The 19,225-nt window shown below is 38.0% G+C and overlaps 1 protein-coding gene across 2 annotated transcripts; it reads right to left on the bottom strand.

The window, feature by feature from the left end:
* Nucleotides 1–1,410: 1,410 nt before the first annotated feature.
* DACT1 (dishevelled binding antagonist of beta catenin 1) lies at nucleotides 1,411–15,610 on the bottom strand. 2 transcript variants are annotated; one of them, XM_074235912.1, is made up of 5 exons: nucleotides 14,800–15,610; nucleotides 12,378–12,510; nucleotides 11,454–11,609; nucleotides 7,065–7,115; nucleotides 1,411–6,464 (listed from the first exon to the last, which is right to left on the bottom strand). In XM_074235912.1, exons 1-5 carry the CDS (start codon nucleotides 15,151–15,153, stop codon nucleotides 4,576–4,578), a joined length of 2,583 nt encoding a protein of 860 aa, XP_074092013.1. In that variant the 5' UTR covers nucleotides 15,154–15,610; the 3' UTR covers nucleotides 1,411–4,575. The 2 variants fall into 2 exon arrangements, with proteins under 2 accessions (XP_074092013.1, XP_074092014.1); XM_074235913.1 differs by lacking the exon at nucleotides 7,065–7,115 and having other exon boundaries at nucleotides 14,800–15,608.
* Nucleotides 15,611–19,225: the final 3,615 nt, after the last annotated feature.

Raw genomic sequence — 19,225 nt, 5'->3', positions numbered from 1 at the left:
AGGAAACTCTTATTTGGGAAGAATTTTACAATTTAAGAGAAAAAAAATTTCTCAGAACTATGGGAAATTTACACACTTTATCTCATGAGATTTTGGAAAATAAAATTATGGACTAGATTTTTTTAAATGTTCTGCCAGTACTCTTTGTGGTAACAAAGAACTAAAATAAAGTGAGCATCCATTAGTTGAAGAATTCAAAACCAAATTGTGAAATGTAATATAATAGGATACTACTGTGCTGTAATTAAGGTGGTACAATGGATAGAGCACCAGCCCTGAAGACAGGGTGATCTAAGTTCAAATTGGCCTCATACACTTGACACCTAAGAGTGTGACCTTAAGCAAGTCACTTAACCCCAAATGTCCCACCAACCAAAAATAAATAAAACTGTCTTTTCTCTTTCTTTGCATCACCAATGCTTATTACCTGATAAATGTTTATTGACTGATTAATATGAAGAGATGCAAAACTAAATAAACATTAAAAAAACTAAATAAAAATTAAAAGACTATGTTTAATGCCTACAACCACTCAAATGAAAAGAATAATAAGATTAAATTGAATTCTATGTAATTATAGTGACAAAGACTGGTCCTTGAGAAGAGATGAGGCAATGTACCTTTTTTCCTTTCCTGGACAAGGGCGGCAGATTTTGAATGTGTATGATATTGTATGTACTGTCAAATCATTTCCATGTAATCTTTTTTTTTAGGTTTTTGCAAGGCAAATGGGGTTAAGTGGCTTGCCCAAGGCCACACAGATAGGTAATTATTAAGTGGCTGAGACCAGATTTGAACCCAGGTACTCCTGACTCCAAGGCTGGTGCTTTATCTACTACACCACCTAGCCGCCCCCCATGTAATCTTTATCTTGAAATCTTGATTTCATTTAACTGAGGCAATTAGGTGGCAATTGTGCCACCATTAGAGTGCTGAGCCTGGAGTCAGAAAAGTCCAGGTTCAAATCTAGTTTCAGACTCTTATTTGCTGGGCTCTGGGAAAATTCCCCCAATCTCTGTTCATCTCAGTTTCCTCAATTGTATAATGGAGATAATAATGGCACCTATCTTCAGGATTGTTGTGAGGATCAAATGAACTATTTTATAAAGTGCCTAGCATTTAGTAGATGATTTAAAAAATGCTGGTTTCATACCTTCCAACTATTGTCATTATTACCAAAAAAAGTTTACTTGGTGAAAAGAGGATATATTAAAACTGACTATGTATAAAGTCATCAGTAAAACTTTTAAGAGTTCCACTAGATGAATATCAGGAAAAAAATTTCTTATGTTTAAGGCTAAATCTATGACAATGAAATGAATGTAAGCACTGAAATATTATCTGAAAAATAAAAATCAGAAAATTCCATCTAATATCATATAGTAGACATAGATTTAAAATTCCTCAGAGAAGAGTTTGGCCAAAATATACAAATTTATGGCCTATATCCAAAATTTTCCTAATACTTTTCAAGACTTCTAGAAAAATGGTCAGAATGATCAACTGATTTCAGACAAATGCAGATAAACACTTTCTTTGCAATTTATAGCATTAAGGCATTGCCTAGAGCCCTATGTTTCAAAGGCAATATTTGAAATTGAGTCTTCTTAGCTGTGAGACCAATTTGCTATTCGCTACTCCACAATATTTCTTATATAAAAATAATAACTATATGAAATGAAACAAGTCAAAAGTAATATTCCATAAGGTGATGCCTTTTTCCCCTGTAAATAATTGAGTACTTCATTTGATTCAAACCCAGATGACTTTGGAAGAGAAAGTGAGACTGGTACCTTAGTACAGTACCTCCTCACTCAAATCCAATTCATGTGCTTGTCTTGGCATCACCTCCCTATATCATGGTCTTCTTTGAGAATGAAGATCAAACATCATGAGCTATATGAAATGGGGTAAACCATAAGTATTACCATATTCCTTTATTTGTTGCAAATGTGCAGAGGAAGAATTTAGAGGTTAGAAAATCTCATTTCTTCATGGCTCCCTTAGTTTAGCATTCATATACCTGGAAAAGAAAATGCCAGTTTCTTAGTAACTGGCTTTCAGAAAGTGATCTCTTCCAAGGATAATGCTCTTTGAGAATAAATTATAAAAGAGACAATACACATCTTGTAGTTCCCTTTCCTTATGCAATAGCCTTTCCCCATATCTTCAGGATGGATACACTAGAAACAAAGTTGGTAAAGGACCTTGAGAGAATTCCATTCAAATTCTTCATCTGTTTTGCTCAGAAGAGATTTTTTTCATTTTAATCAGATAGCCTAGTAGAAGCAGAAGGTATAGAAAACCATATTTATGTGTGTCTATGTATATGTGTGTGTATATAGGTATATATGTATATGTATGTGTGTTTGTGTGTGTAAAGTATGTTTTCTAAAAAAATTGTAAGAAGTGAGATATCACGTATCAAATTATCCATCTGTCTAAAGAAATGAGAGACAGAGACAGAGACATTCAGACAAAAAGAAAAGATGAGTGATTTCATCAGCATAGGAAATTCCCCCATAAATTAAATCCCTTTCCCTTTACTGGTAGGTGGCTTCATTGAAACTTAAAGATGCAGAGAATTCTCTAGAGCACCAAGAAATTAAAATATTTACCCAGATCATAAACAATATGCATCAGAAGCAGAAATAAAAACCAGGTCTTTCTGATTCCAAAAGCTCTCTGTAGACACTATACTGTAATGCCTCTTAAAAGCTGGGGGGGGGGGGGAGGTTTCTGGTGCTTTAGAAAGGCTTCCTTAAAGTAGAGAGATGCATAATATATGAAAAGAGGCAAAAAAAATTACAAATCAAAAATTAGAGAGAAATAAAGGCATGTTGTTTGCTACATTGTTTTAAAATATGGAAACAATCATTTTCTACCATATTTTATAAATATTTTAAATTCAGGATGCTGATCTTTCTATAAGAAGTTATAACATGTAGAACATACTAAGTTCTTTTTTTAAAAAAAAACACCTATTCCCAAAAGAATTTTTCCCATAAGCTTAAGGTATCAGTGCTTTTAAATTAGGGGGAAAAACATAAACTAAAACCAATTTTTAAAAAAGTTTTTGATACTCTAAATAAGTTATTTTTATAATCAGTACTAAGCCTTGCTACCCATTCCATAGATAAAACATTCAAATTATTGCAGATCAAATAGTAGACTGGATAAGTATGTCACAAAAAGCACTTAAAATCCTTGTTAATACTTGTTGGTCTGAACATTTGATTTTATAAAGATGTAACAAACAGAATTAAAACAAATTTTATTACAGCATATGTATTGTATTAATTTACACAATGAGATATAAAAACATACTGCTTATATTATACAGAAAAGTTGACATCAATAAGAATATTTTAAACAATTACTACTTTTGCACGACATACAAGTTGATAAAAAGCAATTTTACACAATACTGTTTACTAAATAGTAAATAAACCCTTTCCAGAGGGACTTATGGCTCACTCTGTAAGGGATTGCACTAACACATTCAGGATCTAGACAGTCAAGATGACTAGACACCTTGAATGAGGCAACTTTCTGGAAGCATACAAAGGACCCAATTATGGCTTTGGATTCACACTCCCAAGGGAGACACTAGTTATTTCAATGGTAATGGTACCACTATGAATCCTGGTAGAAAATCTGACTCCAAGGTCAGTTTCAAGTGGTCCTCTTCCTGTAGCCCTGTATTTCCCCTTTTTTATCACATACAACCCTATCTTGAAGTTTCTATCTCTTCTTAGTCATTTACTTTTGGTTTAGAGGACCCAAGTCAAGAAAAGCAGGTAGACAGGAGGAATAATAAAGTGGGGGGGGGGGGAAATTGCCTGAGAAATAAATGTCACAAATGACATAAGCAGAAAAAAATTAGACTGACCAATAATTTATTTTTTTTACTTCTTCACACATTTGAGTTTGAGCCTTGGGAAACTTCTCATAAGAAACCTAAAGAATCAAGGGGCATGGGGAGCTGGACTCTGGAGCCAGAAAAACACTGGTTCAAATTCATATCTCTGGCACATTCTGCCTATATGATCCTGGGAAAATCATTAAATTTTTCAGTCTCCCAAGCAACCAACTTCTCTAAGACTGATAATCTGCTTTGGGAGAAGGGAGCTTCCTCACTGGAACTTATCATAGGTTTAGACATTTTTTCCTTTCCTCACAATTCCCCCCAAAAGAATCAAGGAGTAGATGAAAATCATTGTTCTATTTTGACATAAAGTCTTAGATGAAGAAGAGTCCAATGAAGAATATCTCCCCTTAGACTGATGAACCAGAACATTCAAAATAAAGTCATCTCATACTAAACATTCAATGTTACCACCATGAACACTTTAGTCTTTTTATTCCTTCCTCATATGATATTCTTTATTTTTCCATTTAAAGGCACTCACATCCACACATGATATGAGGATGATATCATTTACCTTAGGAGTTTTTTAAGTGTTGAAAAAAGCACGGAAAAAGCTGCATAAAAAACAAAACAAAATAAAAACCAAAGAACCACCTTGCTTTTGTAACTGGGACATACACTTTCATACAAAAAAAAAAGTCACTTCAAACTGTGGTCATCAGTTTTAAAGAGCCAGACCTAAAACGAAGAATTTTCTTTTTGAGATTATGGGAGGCCTTAATTTTTACAAAAGTCTTTGTGTGGTTGTCATGAAGAGTTGGAGCTGTGACTGCTTGGAGAGGGAGAGTCTGGACAAACTGGGACCAAATCACCCCCCCACTTTCTTCAGAGTCACTAGTGGTAGTGCTCTCCCCCACAAACTCCACTTCACTCAAGCTTGACTCACTGTCCCCAAAACAGTTGGTGGTATAGTTACTCTGCTCATCTTCACTGGTGTCCACCACTGTGGAGTGGAACAGGGACTCACATTCTGCAGAATATTCAGAGTCACTAGCTACATATGCATATGGACTCACATATGGAAGAGGGACCTGGGTATAACCTCCCATGGGCTCTCTGCGATTTCTCCTCGCCCTTCTCAAGGCTTCCTCATAGGAAATCTCAGCAGATGACTTCCACCGCCTATAGTCAGTTCGTTTATGTTTCGGTTTGGCCACAACTGCCTCTCTTCCATGCCCATGCCCATTGAACTTGGTCACAGGTCTATGGAGGCCACCTGTAGGTCTGCTGGAAAGACCAGCCTCTACCTGGGAGCTTCCACTCTTCTTCCCTCTGGAGGAGACTTTTTTGAATTTCTTATTTGTATCCAAATCATCAGGGAAATGACATTTCTTACTCACAACTCTGCTTTTTTCCCTCACTGTCTGTAAGCCACTTTCCACCCCATTAAGACCATGGGTTCTGTGCTTCAGGGTTGAGCTCTTCAGGATTCTTACATTTTTGTTGGCTCTGTGTAGTTTATTACTTTGCTGCTGTCCTGGAATAAACTGAGCGTTGACAAGAAGTCCATCCTCCAAGCTCTGGGAAGAAGAGCCCTCACTCTTGAAATCCAAGGCAGGTCTGTCTTCAATAGGAAGAGAGGAAGCCAGGGATGGCGGAGGCGGCACAGCAGGAGGAATGGCTGGAAGGGCTGCCTGTGAGATGGTTTTCTGTGACATCTTTTTCAGTGGCTGGACAACTTTGTTCTCCTGTTGGAGAGCTGGGACCCGGCCAGGACTTTCTTTTGGAGAGGCAGTAAAGGGCTGACCATTTTCTTTAGGGGAATCCCCTGCCCCAGAAACAGGGCACCAAGCAAACTCCTGGGGTCCTGGCTTGATATTTTTTGGCAGGTGTTTGCTTTGATGATCAGCGGCAGCATTTGGCGGGCAGCCCACAGACACAGGCATCCTCCGGCTTTCCAGCTGTTCTCCCTTTGAGTCTTTCAACCACTGTTTCAGTGGGGAGAATGTACCATTCTCCAAAGTGGTTGTTCCACCAGAATGCAAACAGGCTTGTTTAGAATTCTTAAGGTTAACACTGTTGCTATGTGTAACTCCCCCAGTCACTCTGACACAAATGCTCCCATGCCTTAGAATGCCCTTTGTGGGATCAGCATTTACACTTGTTCGCAACTTATTAGTCCTAACAGGATGTGTTTTTTTCTGCACAAGGCTCAAGATGTAACCATCTATTTTCTTATTGGATTCAGGATAGCACACAGACATGGAGTTGCTTTGAGGGAGAGAAGAATTATCTGCTTTGACAGAATCTAGTTCTGAGCCAATGCAAACATCATTAGCACTACTACCAAGTTGCTCCTCATCTTTTAGGGGGTTGTTGGTCATGGAAAGAAGAAACATTGGACTTTGTACAGCCACAGCATGAAGTGGACTTGGATAGCGATAGATATCGTTCCCATTTTTAGATACCAAATCACACTGATACTTAGGATTCACATCTGTAATGACATCAAGGGAATTAGATTGTGGTATCGAGATCGAACGGCAAACATCTTCACAATGACCTTCTTTGTGGTCCAACCATCCTATGAGATCTAAAGAAGAAAAAAAAATCAAAAAAATATTTTGTTCATTAGCTCTATAATGACTCCGTGACTAATTTTCTGAAGAAGGGAGGTTATAACTTTTTAATCTTCAAGTATGATTCATGTGTACACACTGATGAATCAATCAAAATATTTCATTCTTGTGTACTTTTCTATTAAGGAGTCTGGAAAATGAATGACCACTAATTTCCCCGCCCTCACATTAATTTTGACGTAGAGATAGAAAAAGTAATTTTACATTTTAAAAAAGACAAATTTTTAATCCACTAGATTATAAACTCCTTGAAGGCAGGAATTGCCTTTTTTCTCTTTTTTGTATCCCTAGTAATTAGCAAGTATATAGTAGGCACTTAACAGATGGAATTGGGGGCAGGGTTATTTTGTTTTGGGGGGGCAAGGCAATCAGAGTTAAGTGACTTGCCCAAGGTCACACAGCTAATAAGTCTCAAATATCTGAGGCTCGATTTGAACTGGTCCTTCTGACTATAGGGGCAATGCTCTATTTCCACTGTGTCATCTAGCTGTTCCTTTCATAAATGTTTACTGATTCTTCTGAAAAAAACTGAGAATTATAGCAAAATTACTCACTGTGTGACCTTAGACAAATCACTTCATTTCTCTGGCCTTCAGTTTTCTCATCTATAAAACAAGAAAGTTGAACAAGATGAAGTCCATTCCATTTCTAACCTTTTATAATCTATTATCTGTAATCTTAACTGTTTCCTACAGATCTCTGGGCAAATTTTTCCTCTATCTTGATCTTATCTTTTCATCTTTTTAAAGTGACTTTCCTCTATCAAAAGTTTTTAGATAAAACACAACTTATGATCAGAAAATCTGAGTTCTAAACTTGCCTCAGACATTTTGCTGTGTGACACTGTTCAAGTCACTTAACCTCTGCCAGCCTCAGTTTCCCTGACTGTAAAATGGAGACTACAGTACCCATTACAGAGAATTGATGTGAAGATCAAATGAAAAAAAATATATACAAAGGCTATGTAAACTTTAAATGCTATATGCAATGCAATGCTGCTGATAGTGTATTATCTAAATATCATAGTCACTAGTGTGATTTTAAGAGTCAGGAAGACCTGAGTTCCAATTCTGCCTCAGACACTTATTAACTGGGCAAGATACTAGCTCTCTCGATGGTTCAGTTTCCTCATTCATAAAATGGAGATACTAAGATAATATGAAACAACATATGTAAATCATTTTGCAAAACTTAAAGCACTAACTTGTCATTGCTGTCCAATTGTGTTCAACATTTTGGGACCCCCTAGATCACAGCATGCCAATAATATCCATGAGGTATTTTTGGCAAAGATAGATACCAGAGTGATTGATCATTTCCTTCTCCAGTGGATTAAGGCAAACAAGATTAAATGACTTGCCCCAGATCACATAGCTAGTAAGGGTCTGAGATTGGATTTGAACTCCTAACTCCAGGACCAGTGCTCTATCCACTGTGCCACCTAGACAACCCATTTGATATTATCTTTTTTTTTAGGATTTTGCAAGGCAAATGGGGTTAAGTGGTTTGCCCAAGGCCACACAGCTAGGTAATTATTAAGTGTCTGAGCCTGGATTTGAACCAAGGTACTCCTGACTCCAGGGCCAGTGCTTTATCCACTGTGCCACCTACCTGCCCCCAATATTATCTTAAGAAAAATGATCTTTATTACCATTATAATATCCAGAAATAACTGCCACAGAGAAAAGCATGAAGAATAGAACCTTTACCAAAACCTCATCATTGGAAGGATTGATCAAATTGCAACAATAGTTCTTTAGATTTTCACTTGTGATCCTTTAAAGTAGTCAAGATTACATTGGAGGCACTGTTACTAGTACATATCTCAACCTATTCAAACTTTCTCATCCAAGTGAATTCCTGTCCATGTCTTTCCATGAATCCTTTCTAATAGAGACTCTACCATAAAATGCACTAAACTTCTTTCTCTAAGACCTTCCATGCTTCACGGCTACTAGGGCCACATTCACACTCTCCATCTCTTATCCCTTCTCTCTTGATCACCATCCAACCTTCTTCCCAAGATGTCCCACATGTCCCTGGTAATGTTTATACTATTTCTTATACATTTATATTATCACTCTTCAATTAATCTAAAGGAGAAAAGAGCAATTTGCTTCAGGAGGAAAAAATTTAGTAAGTTCTTGGTGCCATTGAACTTAGAAATCATTGGCAAGTAAAGAACTTATATTTTTTTCCATTCTTCATCCAAGAAAAGACCTTTCCTCAGGCACATTCCCTGGAATTCATCTTTTACCTCCAGCCTAGAATTCATTTCTGTTCAAAAATGTAACAGATTTTCAGTTTAAAAAAAAAAGGAAGTTAATGAAAATCCTGATCAAAGATAAATTTTCAACATCCACCAACAATTCAAATGTAAGGTTTCTGACTTGATCATTTTCATCTGCTTTCTTTCTATTGTAATGCATTATTAATATTTCTCCTATAATATAAAATTAATTCTAAATATCAAACAATATTTTAATTGACTTGCAGTTATCTAAAGAGAACAAAATTTTGTGATTATCACTAATCAGTTAAAATTCTCTCCAGTTAAGAGTTCTTTGCATTGAAGAGTAATATCTGAAAAATCAAAAAATGAAAAATTATTATTCTTAAATTAGGAAAAAATTAGTTTTTCCTGCTCTAAAAAAACAAAAGCCCTTTCCTTCTTTCAGAGATACTAACAGAACTACCCAATTCAAGGGAAATTTGCCAAAAGTTTACTATTAGCAAGCATATATTTCCTTTCCCTTTTATCTCAGGCACTCTAAAAAATAAAAGTTATCCATTTGAGATGCTTGCCCTGCACTTCTTCTGGAGGCAATAATCCTATTTATTGACTATTTTAAAATATGATTATAAATGCTCTAAAAAATCTCTTTCCTCCACAAACTCTCTTTCTCTTTTGAAGAAAAAACAAGTGTCAAGGTGTAAATTAAGTTGCCTTTTAAGAAAAATTACATCAGAAGAGATATGTCAGCTCCTAGATCCTCGCCAAATTGAATGAGTTCCATTGTTTCTAAATTAAATGACTATGAGTTTTCCCATGAAATTTATTTAGGAGGGAAAAGCCAATAATCAGTTTCCAAGGAAATCATCCAATCTTGTACCAAATTGCCTTTAATAGGTATATAAAAATTTCCTTTGAGAACAATTCAGTACAGAATGTAATAGAGCAATTTACAAACTTGGTCAACATAAGAGTGCCAATCTAGATAACACAAATTTGTTTTTGTATCAAATTATTGGGACTGAATATACAGTTCTCAACAAAGAAACCATTCAATTACCAGTCATCTGCTGCTCCATATCAGGAAGCTCTATCCTTCATAGGTGAGAATTCATCCTCAAATAGATCTTGCAGTCAGACAAAAGATTATAAAACCATATTCCTGCCCCTAACCAAAATACCACAGAGTATAGTTTCTGCATTGCCTTTTCTCTTGCTTGGAGACTATGTGATAAGAGGGAACATAAGAGCATTCAGAAAATACCACCAGGGAAAAGGTACACAGGAAAATAGTCTTAAAATAGCACAGGTGTTATCACAGCCTCATACACCATACTCCTCTGTGCTCTAGAGAGAGAAGAAGAGCATCCTTCCCACTGTTGTCCATGTGTCATACCACTAGGAAGTAAGATATCTAAAATCTTTCAGACAAAGGATTCTAAGAAATATGATAGGACCACTGAGCCCCTGAAAGCTAAAAATAAGCAAACAAACAAAAAACCCAACCTCTTATTACTTCTCTGATGGATAAAAATAATTTAATAATAACTTCACTTTTTTGGTGAATAATCAGATTCTAATCCTGGTCTGCCACATTTTACAACCTGAGTGACTTTGGGCAAATGAAATCACCTCTTAAGTCTCAGATTCTTTGTCTATGGGGAAGGACTAGATGACCTCTGAGGAATCTTCCAGCTCTAGATTTGATTGCATCTGAGGTTAAGGAGTCAAACTATTATTAGAATGGAGGGTTTCCAGTCCTCCAGTATTGGCATATTTCTGAGATGAATCAGTCATTTAAGGTATGAAGATGACTTAAATGTACACTAGGATTCAATTATAGACTCTTTCTTTGAACCAGATAGCCTTTTTTTCATATATGAGAATTCAACCATAAAAGGATAACTGTAATATCTATTTGATACTACAATTCATTAAGCAATTAATAAGTAACTGAATTAGATGAATTTTCTACCCATCTCACTTCTCTGGGTCTCAAATGCCTATTTTGTAAAGCAAAAAAAAGTTAGATTTCAATTTTTTTGACTCACAGATGAGTATAGAATTAATGAGGAATCAAGGCACACTGAACATTTAAGTTGTCAGCAAAGGACTTCCAGAAAGCAAGACCTCCACATCCATTATCCAGACCTTGGGTTTCTTCTACTCTCCTTTCCTTCCCCCAACAGCTCAACTCATTCGTTCTTTTCTTCCCCAAACTCAAGCCAAAGGAAGTGGCTTTGTGATCCCCAGGCAGAGAAAATCACCTTCTTCCCTTCCCATCACCTTCTCATTACCAAGAAGGAAGGAGCAAGTAGCCAAATGCAACTAGAGACAAGAACTGGGGAATGTGGAAGTCTCAGAGTGCACGGAAGAGTATTTAGTCTGCTACTATACATACTCTGAGGGCAGCTAGTTGGTACAGTGGATAAAGTATCAGGCCTGAAGTAAATAAGACTCTTCTTCCTGAGTTCAAATCTGGCCTTAGACTTTTGTGTGATCTTGGGCAATTAACCCTGTTTGCCTCAGTTTCCTTATCTACAAAATGAACTGGAAAAGGAAGAAAGATACTACAATATGTTTGCCAAGAAAACCCCAAATGAGGTCACATTGAAACAACTGAACAATAACAACATGCACCCTTTTAGGACCATGGGGCCATATGTTCTCAAACTGTTCATTCTAGGACTAAAATTCCTACGTATCTTACCTGCAGATTTGGGATGTCCGTCTGAGATATTCAAAGATGTTTCCAAAGGGCTGCAAAAGCAGGTGCTGGAATGGCAACTGGATAAACACTCACAGAAGACCGAATTAGAGGAATTGGAAAGTGATCCTGAGGCCCCATCACTCAGCTCATAAAACCCTAAGAATACAAACACCATTTGGAATTAGACTGCTTTCAGCAACCTACACATTTCCTACTCAAAAGGAAATTTTTCCTAGAAAAGTTCAAAGGTTTGAAGGTGACTTTAGGCTCACTAGATTTCAAGTTCTAATTTTTCAGCTCTATTTCAATTTCAGAGAACTCTGGGAAGCAGATGAAACATAGCTTCTATAAAAATCTCATAGTTACTATTATCCACAAACTGACCTTCCTTCTATTTTTTTCCTAGGTCCTTTCTATTCATACTTCAAATAGATACTAAAATAGATGCCATGTAAATGTACAAATAGAAAATTCATACATGTCTATAACTTGGTCTTTACCATCATCAAGATTTGTGGGGGGAAGTTCAAGAGAGGATAGCAGGAAATAAAACGAAAATCTATTTTGTGAACCAAATGGTAACAAACTTTTGAAGTAGTCTCAGGAAGTTGAAGTGTGACTAATTTTGTAGCCCACTGTCGACTCTCTCACATTTCAAAGAAGGAAAGTTCTTTCAGAAATTTAAATAAAAGCCTCATTTTTTTTAAACTGGAGAATCCACTCTGATCATTGTCACTATTTTCGTGGGGGGAGTGGATATTTTTTCCTTTCCTTCAAAAGGATGGTGAAGTTTTTTTTCCTACTTTGAAAATACAAATCTATTAGTTTGACAGGTCTTGAAAAGATGATAATGAAGGACATTTGTATTCAGTCAATATCTAGCACAAGAATATAATTCATTTGTAGAAAGTGTAGCCACTTTACCTGAACTAGGACGGCTATCTGTCTCCAGGTGCTCTTCTGAAGTTTTTTCTACATCCAACCTTAGATCGCTTATCTGCTTGTCTAGTTCTTGCAACTGATTTAATAGACCAGCATCTCTTCTCCTCAAACAGTTCTGAGGTGGAAAGAAGAAAATAAAATTTAGATACATTAGTGAGAGACAGATGTTCTGTATATATATATATATATATATATATATATATATATACATATACATATATGCTAAAATTACCTCATCTCACACAACACTTCTCTATTTTTCCAAGGCCAAAAATTTACCCACTAGAATGGAAATAAACAAAAATCTCAAAAGGATTAGCTCATAAAATTCCATTTTATTTTTATATATCATATATTAGAATATATTCTCATATGCAAAAATTTGGGGTCCAAACTAAATGTCTTTAACACTTAACTACAAGATTCATGGTACACATTTTTAAAGTTAAGTGGAAAATAGAAAAACAAAAAACAGAGTACCTGATAAAGAATCATCTAAAATAAATTATTTTATAAGTAACAATAATTTAAGATCACTGTTAATAGGAACCAATCGAGATTATGCTCCAAACAAAGATAGCTTATATAAAGTTTTGTTAGCTGTTGTGTTGGGTACAATCAACATAAGTGCCTTTGAAAATGAGAAACTACAAAGCTAGCTAGCTCCAAGTACAGTGTGAGTTGGCAGAATTTGGCACTAAGAGAGGGAGAGTGTAAACCAGTTCAATTTCCCAAGCGAAGAAATATCAGTTCTGCTGACTCGTCAGTGCCATCTAGTGGTCTTCCAGAAAAACAAATTACAACCCCAAAAAGGCATCTGGTTCAAATCATGAATGTCAAGTGTACAAATAGAATAGTATCACAAACATTGGCTAAGCTATAATTCTCTTGATACAGTGAATGCTACACTCATCTGGAGCAGACAATAGATCTGTGCCAATTGTGATCATAAGTAAATGGCTTCGTCATTTATGAGGATGAAAATGATATTTATACAGCACAGTACACCAACACACATGTATAACCAACCAAAATTAGTCCAAGTTAGTGTCATTTCCAAATTCGGCCTACAGCTAAAGACATATTTTAAAAAATCCAAGTCACTTTAGAGAATACGGTGAACTATTCTGTGTAGCTTTTTACTTTAAAAAAAATTACATGAATATTCGGTGTTCTTTCTGAATATCCACAAGCTTGGGAGCTTTGGGACACAAATCATGAGCATCCGATAAAGGTATTTTACTAAGGGAAAATTAGTTGAGTGAATCAAGAATCTTGAAGTTACAAAAAAATTTAGATGACAACAAATGACTCCACAGCACCTCATTTATGTTGGCCTTTAATCTTTCAGCATAGTTATTGAGGAGAATTCACATGAGGGTTTAATTGTTGGTTTCCAAAACTACATTTTAAGAGCAGTGAAAACAAAAGACTCCGCCATTGCTATGAGGCTGGGTTAAAGACATTAATCGATGCCTCTTAGGGTTTTTTTTTCTTCTTCACCCTTAATGAAGACTGCTTAAAATGACTGGTTCTAATAGAATTCAGAGATGGGTTTTCCTCCCCCGCCCCCTTAAAACACGGTTAGATTCCAGAGTACAGTAGAGATACACTAGTATCCATTGGGGGAGGGGCGCCACTCATTCCCACCCAATTTACATCGCTTGCATTTAGTTTTAGCTCCCATTATGCAAAGGAGCTTCCATCTGAAATTAAGCTTCAGATCATCTGCAAAAACTGACACGTAGAAAAGTGTTCTGGGAATGACAATGAATTAACCTACATATTCCCTCGGGTCATTTCAGTGTGATAGTTTAAAAAAAAAGTCATTACTTTTGAGGTGGAAATTTTAATCTCACCAAAAGCCTCCTTCTTGGTTTTTGTTACTTTTCAGAGTGAATGAAAAAGAAAAAGGAAGGGAACTCTCAAGATATCCAAATGACATTTTGTTTTAAGACAGTGTTTCTCCCGGGGGCCCCTGAAAGCAATTAGCTGACTTTCACTAGCTGAAAGGAAAAGGAAAGCTGAAGGTCATAAGCAGACCAAGACCAGCAGATTTAGAGGCTTAGAACGGAGGGGTTCGGAAATGAGTCCCCACTTCTGACCCTCACTTATCAAACACAATGCAGGCGCGCGCACCTTGAGACACTAGAGGAGAGAGCGGAGACTGGTATTCGGAGCGCTGGGGCGGTGGTGTAGGAAGACAGAAGAAGGGGAGAAGGGGCGCCTTGGTTGGGGCAGGGGATAAACTCTTAAAAGTCAGGGGCGCTGCCATTTGGAGGGGGGTCTTATTGCAGGAGTGAAGGCTGGGGGATAGTTGGCCGTGCGCATTCCTGCAGCCCGAAACCAGTTCGGAAAACTGCAGTCGGGGACCCCGGGGGTCTCGCCCTGAGACACTACCTACCAGCTGCTGCCTCAGCAGCAGGATGTTCTCCTCCAGGTACTTCTCCTCCAGCCGACTGCGTTGGGAGGCTTCCCCGGGCGCCGGCAGCTCCCCGGCCCGGGGGGGCGCCACGCCCCCGGCCCCGGCCCCGGGACTCCGCAGGACGCTGCGGACCAGCAGCTCCTGCCGCTGCCGTAGGAAGCCCAGCTCGGCCAGGCCGGCCAGCGTGGCCTCCAGCCGCTCCCGGGTGCGCTGCCGCTCCGTGTCCGCCTCGCCCTTGTCCCGCCAGCGCCCCTCGGGCTCCCCCGCCCGCGGCTCTGCCCGGGGCGTCGGGGGCTCCGCGTCTCTGGCCGGCACGGCTGAACTCGGCTTCATGTCCTTCACCCTCTTCCCAAGCCTTCATCCGAGTGGAAGAGGAGTGCGCGCCCCTCTCCCCGTAGGCGCGTTCCGCAGGTGGAGCCCAGGTCCCCCAGAAGCGCTGTGCAGAATAGAAATCAGTTGCTCCTCGGCTGTAGCTACCGCTGGTGGGCTCGGAGGCGGGGCGAGGGGTTCATGCTGCACAAGCTGGGGGGGGGGGCACACAAGGCGAGAGAGGGAGGGAAACTCCTCCCCAACCACAGTCCCTGTTTCTCAGCTCCAGCCTCCCAGAAGGGCCACGGAGGAGCGGAGTCTGGCCAGCCCACCTTGTGCACACCCACCCATCCGTCCGGAGCTTGCAGCCAGCCCCCTCCTCCGGCTGTCCCAGCTCTCCTCCCAGCCAGGATCCTCCGCCTAGAATGCTGCTCAGCGCAACGTCACACTCAGCTTTGCTGCTCTGCAAGCCCTCAGTCCCACATCCTCTTTCTTTGGTCCTGCCCCCCTGTCTCTTTCTCACTCTCGCTTTATCTTTCCCTCTCTCCTGTCAGGCTCACCCTTCTCTTCTATTTTCGTTCAGCTCCTTGTTCTAGTCACTCGGCCCTCCCCGCCCCCTCTCTTTGCTCTTACCTCTTCTCTGCCCCCACCACCCATCCCCCCTTTCTCGTTCACTGAGCCCACTTTTTTTCTCTCTCTCTCTCTCTTTTCCTTATTGGTTCTCCTATTTCGCACAACTCAAGGGGCAACTGACTTGAGTCCCAGTATCCAGTTACAATCGGACTTGGAGCCAAAGTCCACGAAATAACAAAAAGGTTGGGCTCCCCTGAGAACTTTCAAAAACTCTGATTTTTCAGCACAGAATCTTAACCCTTTCCACACACAACCCTTTCCACTCCTCACAGTTGAATTCATGGGGTTTTTTCCCTAATCAAGACTGAAGTTATTCCTCATCCCTGCCAAAAAAAAAAAAAAGTTTGTTTCTATACAATTTGTTAGGTTTGGGTTTTTTTTTAAAGCTATAATAGAGAGAGCTTAGAAATTCTTTAACCCCAGTGAGTGGAAATCTCACTATGAAAGATGTTTGAAATTGGACTGTAGAAAATCAATGAAAACTAGACTGCAGGCAATTGCCTAGTCTTTTAGGTCTTCAGGGAGTACTAGAGGTGACCTAATATTAGTGCTTTATTTTCACACTTTCAATCCCTATGATTGATTTCTCCAGAGTAACTCACAGGATAGTTTCCTTCGTGATAGTATTACATGCAACATGACTATTTATACTTAGAACACTAGACACAAAGAGATTTGATGTCATTAGGTGTACCAAATAACCAGGAGCTAGTTCTTTGGTACAGATATGTTTAAACGGGGAAAAGACTGTCACAAGCACTCACACACACACGCACACGCACACACACAACACACAGACACACATACACAGACACACATACTCTCTCTCTCTCTCTCTCTCTCTCTCTCTCTCTCTCTCTCTCTCTCTTATACACCCTGTTCATTTGGATCCCACTCAAATCAGAATTTTCAGTCACTCAGATTTTCTAACCATGATTTTGAATGCATTTAAAATAAATGTTACATATTATATTTATGCATGTAATTCAATCGTGTCCATCAGGTTTTCCCTTTCAAGAAAAAATACTCTTTGTAGTTAATCTAATTTCTACTCTTCTTTCAAGTCTCAACCTACAGATGGCCCCAGAACACAGTGTGACATGACATCCAAAAAATCTAATGAAATCTTAGGCTATGTCAGTTGAAGAAAGAGAAAAGTGATAGTCTCATTGTACTTTGCCCTGTACCACATCTGGATTATTGTATTCTAATCATGGTGCCACCATTTGGGGAGGAGATTGCCAAGCTGGAGTGTGTCCAAGGAAACTAACCAATACTGTGAGGTGAATGGAAATCAGGCCACATGAGGATCAGGAAAGAACTGAGATTCAATTGAATTAGGTGGTCACTTGTTAAGGATATAAGGCAATTTTATTTGAAGTATGCTGCATTGACAAATATACTTATATCTATACATCTATATAATTGGGAAGAAAGCATATGTAAATATCAGACAGAAGCACTTGTTATGTATATGTGCATATATGTGTATATTTGAGGCACATATATATGTAATGTGTGTATGTGCCTGATATATACATATACATATGCTTCTCTCCAACTAAATTTTACTGCCTCTTTGTATACTAGTCATGGTTTCATTAATTTATATCTTAAATTTCTACATAAATACTATTATTTACTAATAAATATTAAAATATAATTTGAATATAATAAGCTACATTTCTTTATCTACTTTTACAAATATATACCCTGGATTTTTCATTTTATTCCCTATGCATATTAAATTGACCATTCTATAACTTTTATTCTGAATTAATAAAATATTATTAGATTGATAAAATTTTATTATGAATCAGATCCAAAAATAAAATTGTATCAGATGATAATTACCAAAACCCAAATTAATCAATTTTACTGAGTTTATATTGCGATACTTAATTGATTTCATTATAAGTATATCACATTCACATTATATAAGTAGGGCTCAGAGTTCTTTAGAACTATGCTATCTTTTTCTGACTATCCAATAGCATTCACCTATGGTCTTTGTCATTTGCCTGACTTTTCTTTAAAAATTGTTGCCAGCTGCTTCTTTAATGAGATTTTTTTTTTCAATTTAGAAGATCTGTATAATTTTGGCCTCTAATTTTAAGTACAGACATTAGGAAAAAAGAAATCATCAAATTGTCATATGCTTTTTAACATAACACTAATGGAAGGTAAGTCAGCTAAGTCATTAATTCCCTCCATCCTCCTGTCATTAGACCCAAAGGATGCTACTTGCTATAACAGTTCCATTTGCAAATTACCATAAAAAGAGTTTTCCTAACATGTTCTAGTCTCAAAATAAATGCAACAAATATTTCGCCAATAAACCAAGGGGGGGGGAGAAATGGTTATAATTTCCAAAGTGCCTATTATACATGAATAAATAATGCAGTTCATTCAAAGGCCAATTAAAACAAACAGGCTGTCAAAGTTAGAAGCAAGGGGCTCAATGCTACAATTGTTATTCAGGGAAAACTCTTAAGTGATCAGGAGATTAAGGGTGATGGGTCAGGTTGCCTCCCATTCTGCTCTTAACTGGGCAGCCTAATTTTCTCCTCTCCAGTCTGGTTCCTTTGCGTTTTCCTACTTCTTTGATTCTTTGTTTTGGTTGCAGGTACGGAGAAAGCAGTTTAAACAGATCACCCACTGTTTTCCTCTGTTGCCAGCAGGATCTGACCTCCCCCTGCTGTTCTGATTTTTTTTAAAGTAGTTTGTATTGCTCCTTGTTCAGTTACTTCATTATCTCCTCACTAGTCATTGCACCCTTTGGCTTCCCCAGATATGCTGCTTTTTGTTACCCAGAAAGCCTAGTAATCAGTACTAGAGAGATTTGCTGATATAAGTGTGTGGCTTAAATTAATATGTGTTTGAGTTACTTAACATGTGCTTGAAGCTATTTCCTGGGAAATGTCAGAAAGGGTCACCCAGATGTATAGTCTGATGCTTTACATTTGGCAGTCCAGTGCTTCAAATCTTTGCCACTTGTGTCTGAAAATCATTCTATAAATGCTTGTCCAACAGCAAGCTTTCTCTCACAGCAAAAAAAAGTCAGTAACATCAATTGCACGCTTTACAATATAGCATGGCAACAAAATGATGCCTTGTAGCTTTTATGGCCAAACAAACACAAATGATGTAATTGGGGAAAGCTGTCTCAGAATAAGAGAGGGAAAAAAGTAAATGGCAATCCTTTGAGCAGGGGCAATGACCACCAAGCTAAGGATTTGGGATCAAAGCTCTAGTAAGACTTCAAAGCCCATTTGAGTCGAATTCCAAAAGAGCTATAGTGAATTAAACTTTATATATAAGCTAATTACAGGCTGGGATATGCAATTAGGCTTCAATGAGAATTTGAAGGGAAGAAAGCGGACATTGAAAAAAATTAAAGGAAAAAAGGAAAGTTGGTAGCAAAACTGGGCATCATCATGGCCCTGGACACTTTTAAAAGCCT

Source organism: Macrotis lagotis, chromosome 4 (genome assembly GCF_037893015.1).
Source record: "Macrotis lagotis isolate mMagLag1 chromosome 4, bilby.v1.9.chrom.fasta, whole genome shotgun sequence".
Classification (NCBI taxonomy): Eukaryota; Metazoa; Chordata; class Mammalia; order Peramelemorphia; family Peramelidae; genus Macrotis; species Macrotis lagotis.
This window is presented reverse-complemented; position numbering and strand designations above follow the sequence as displayed.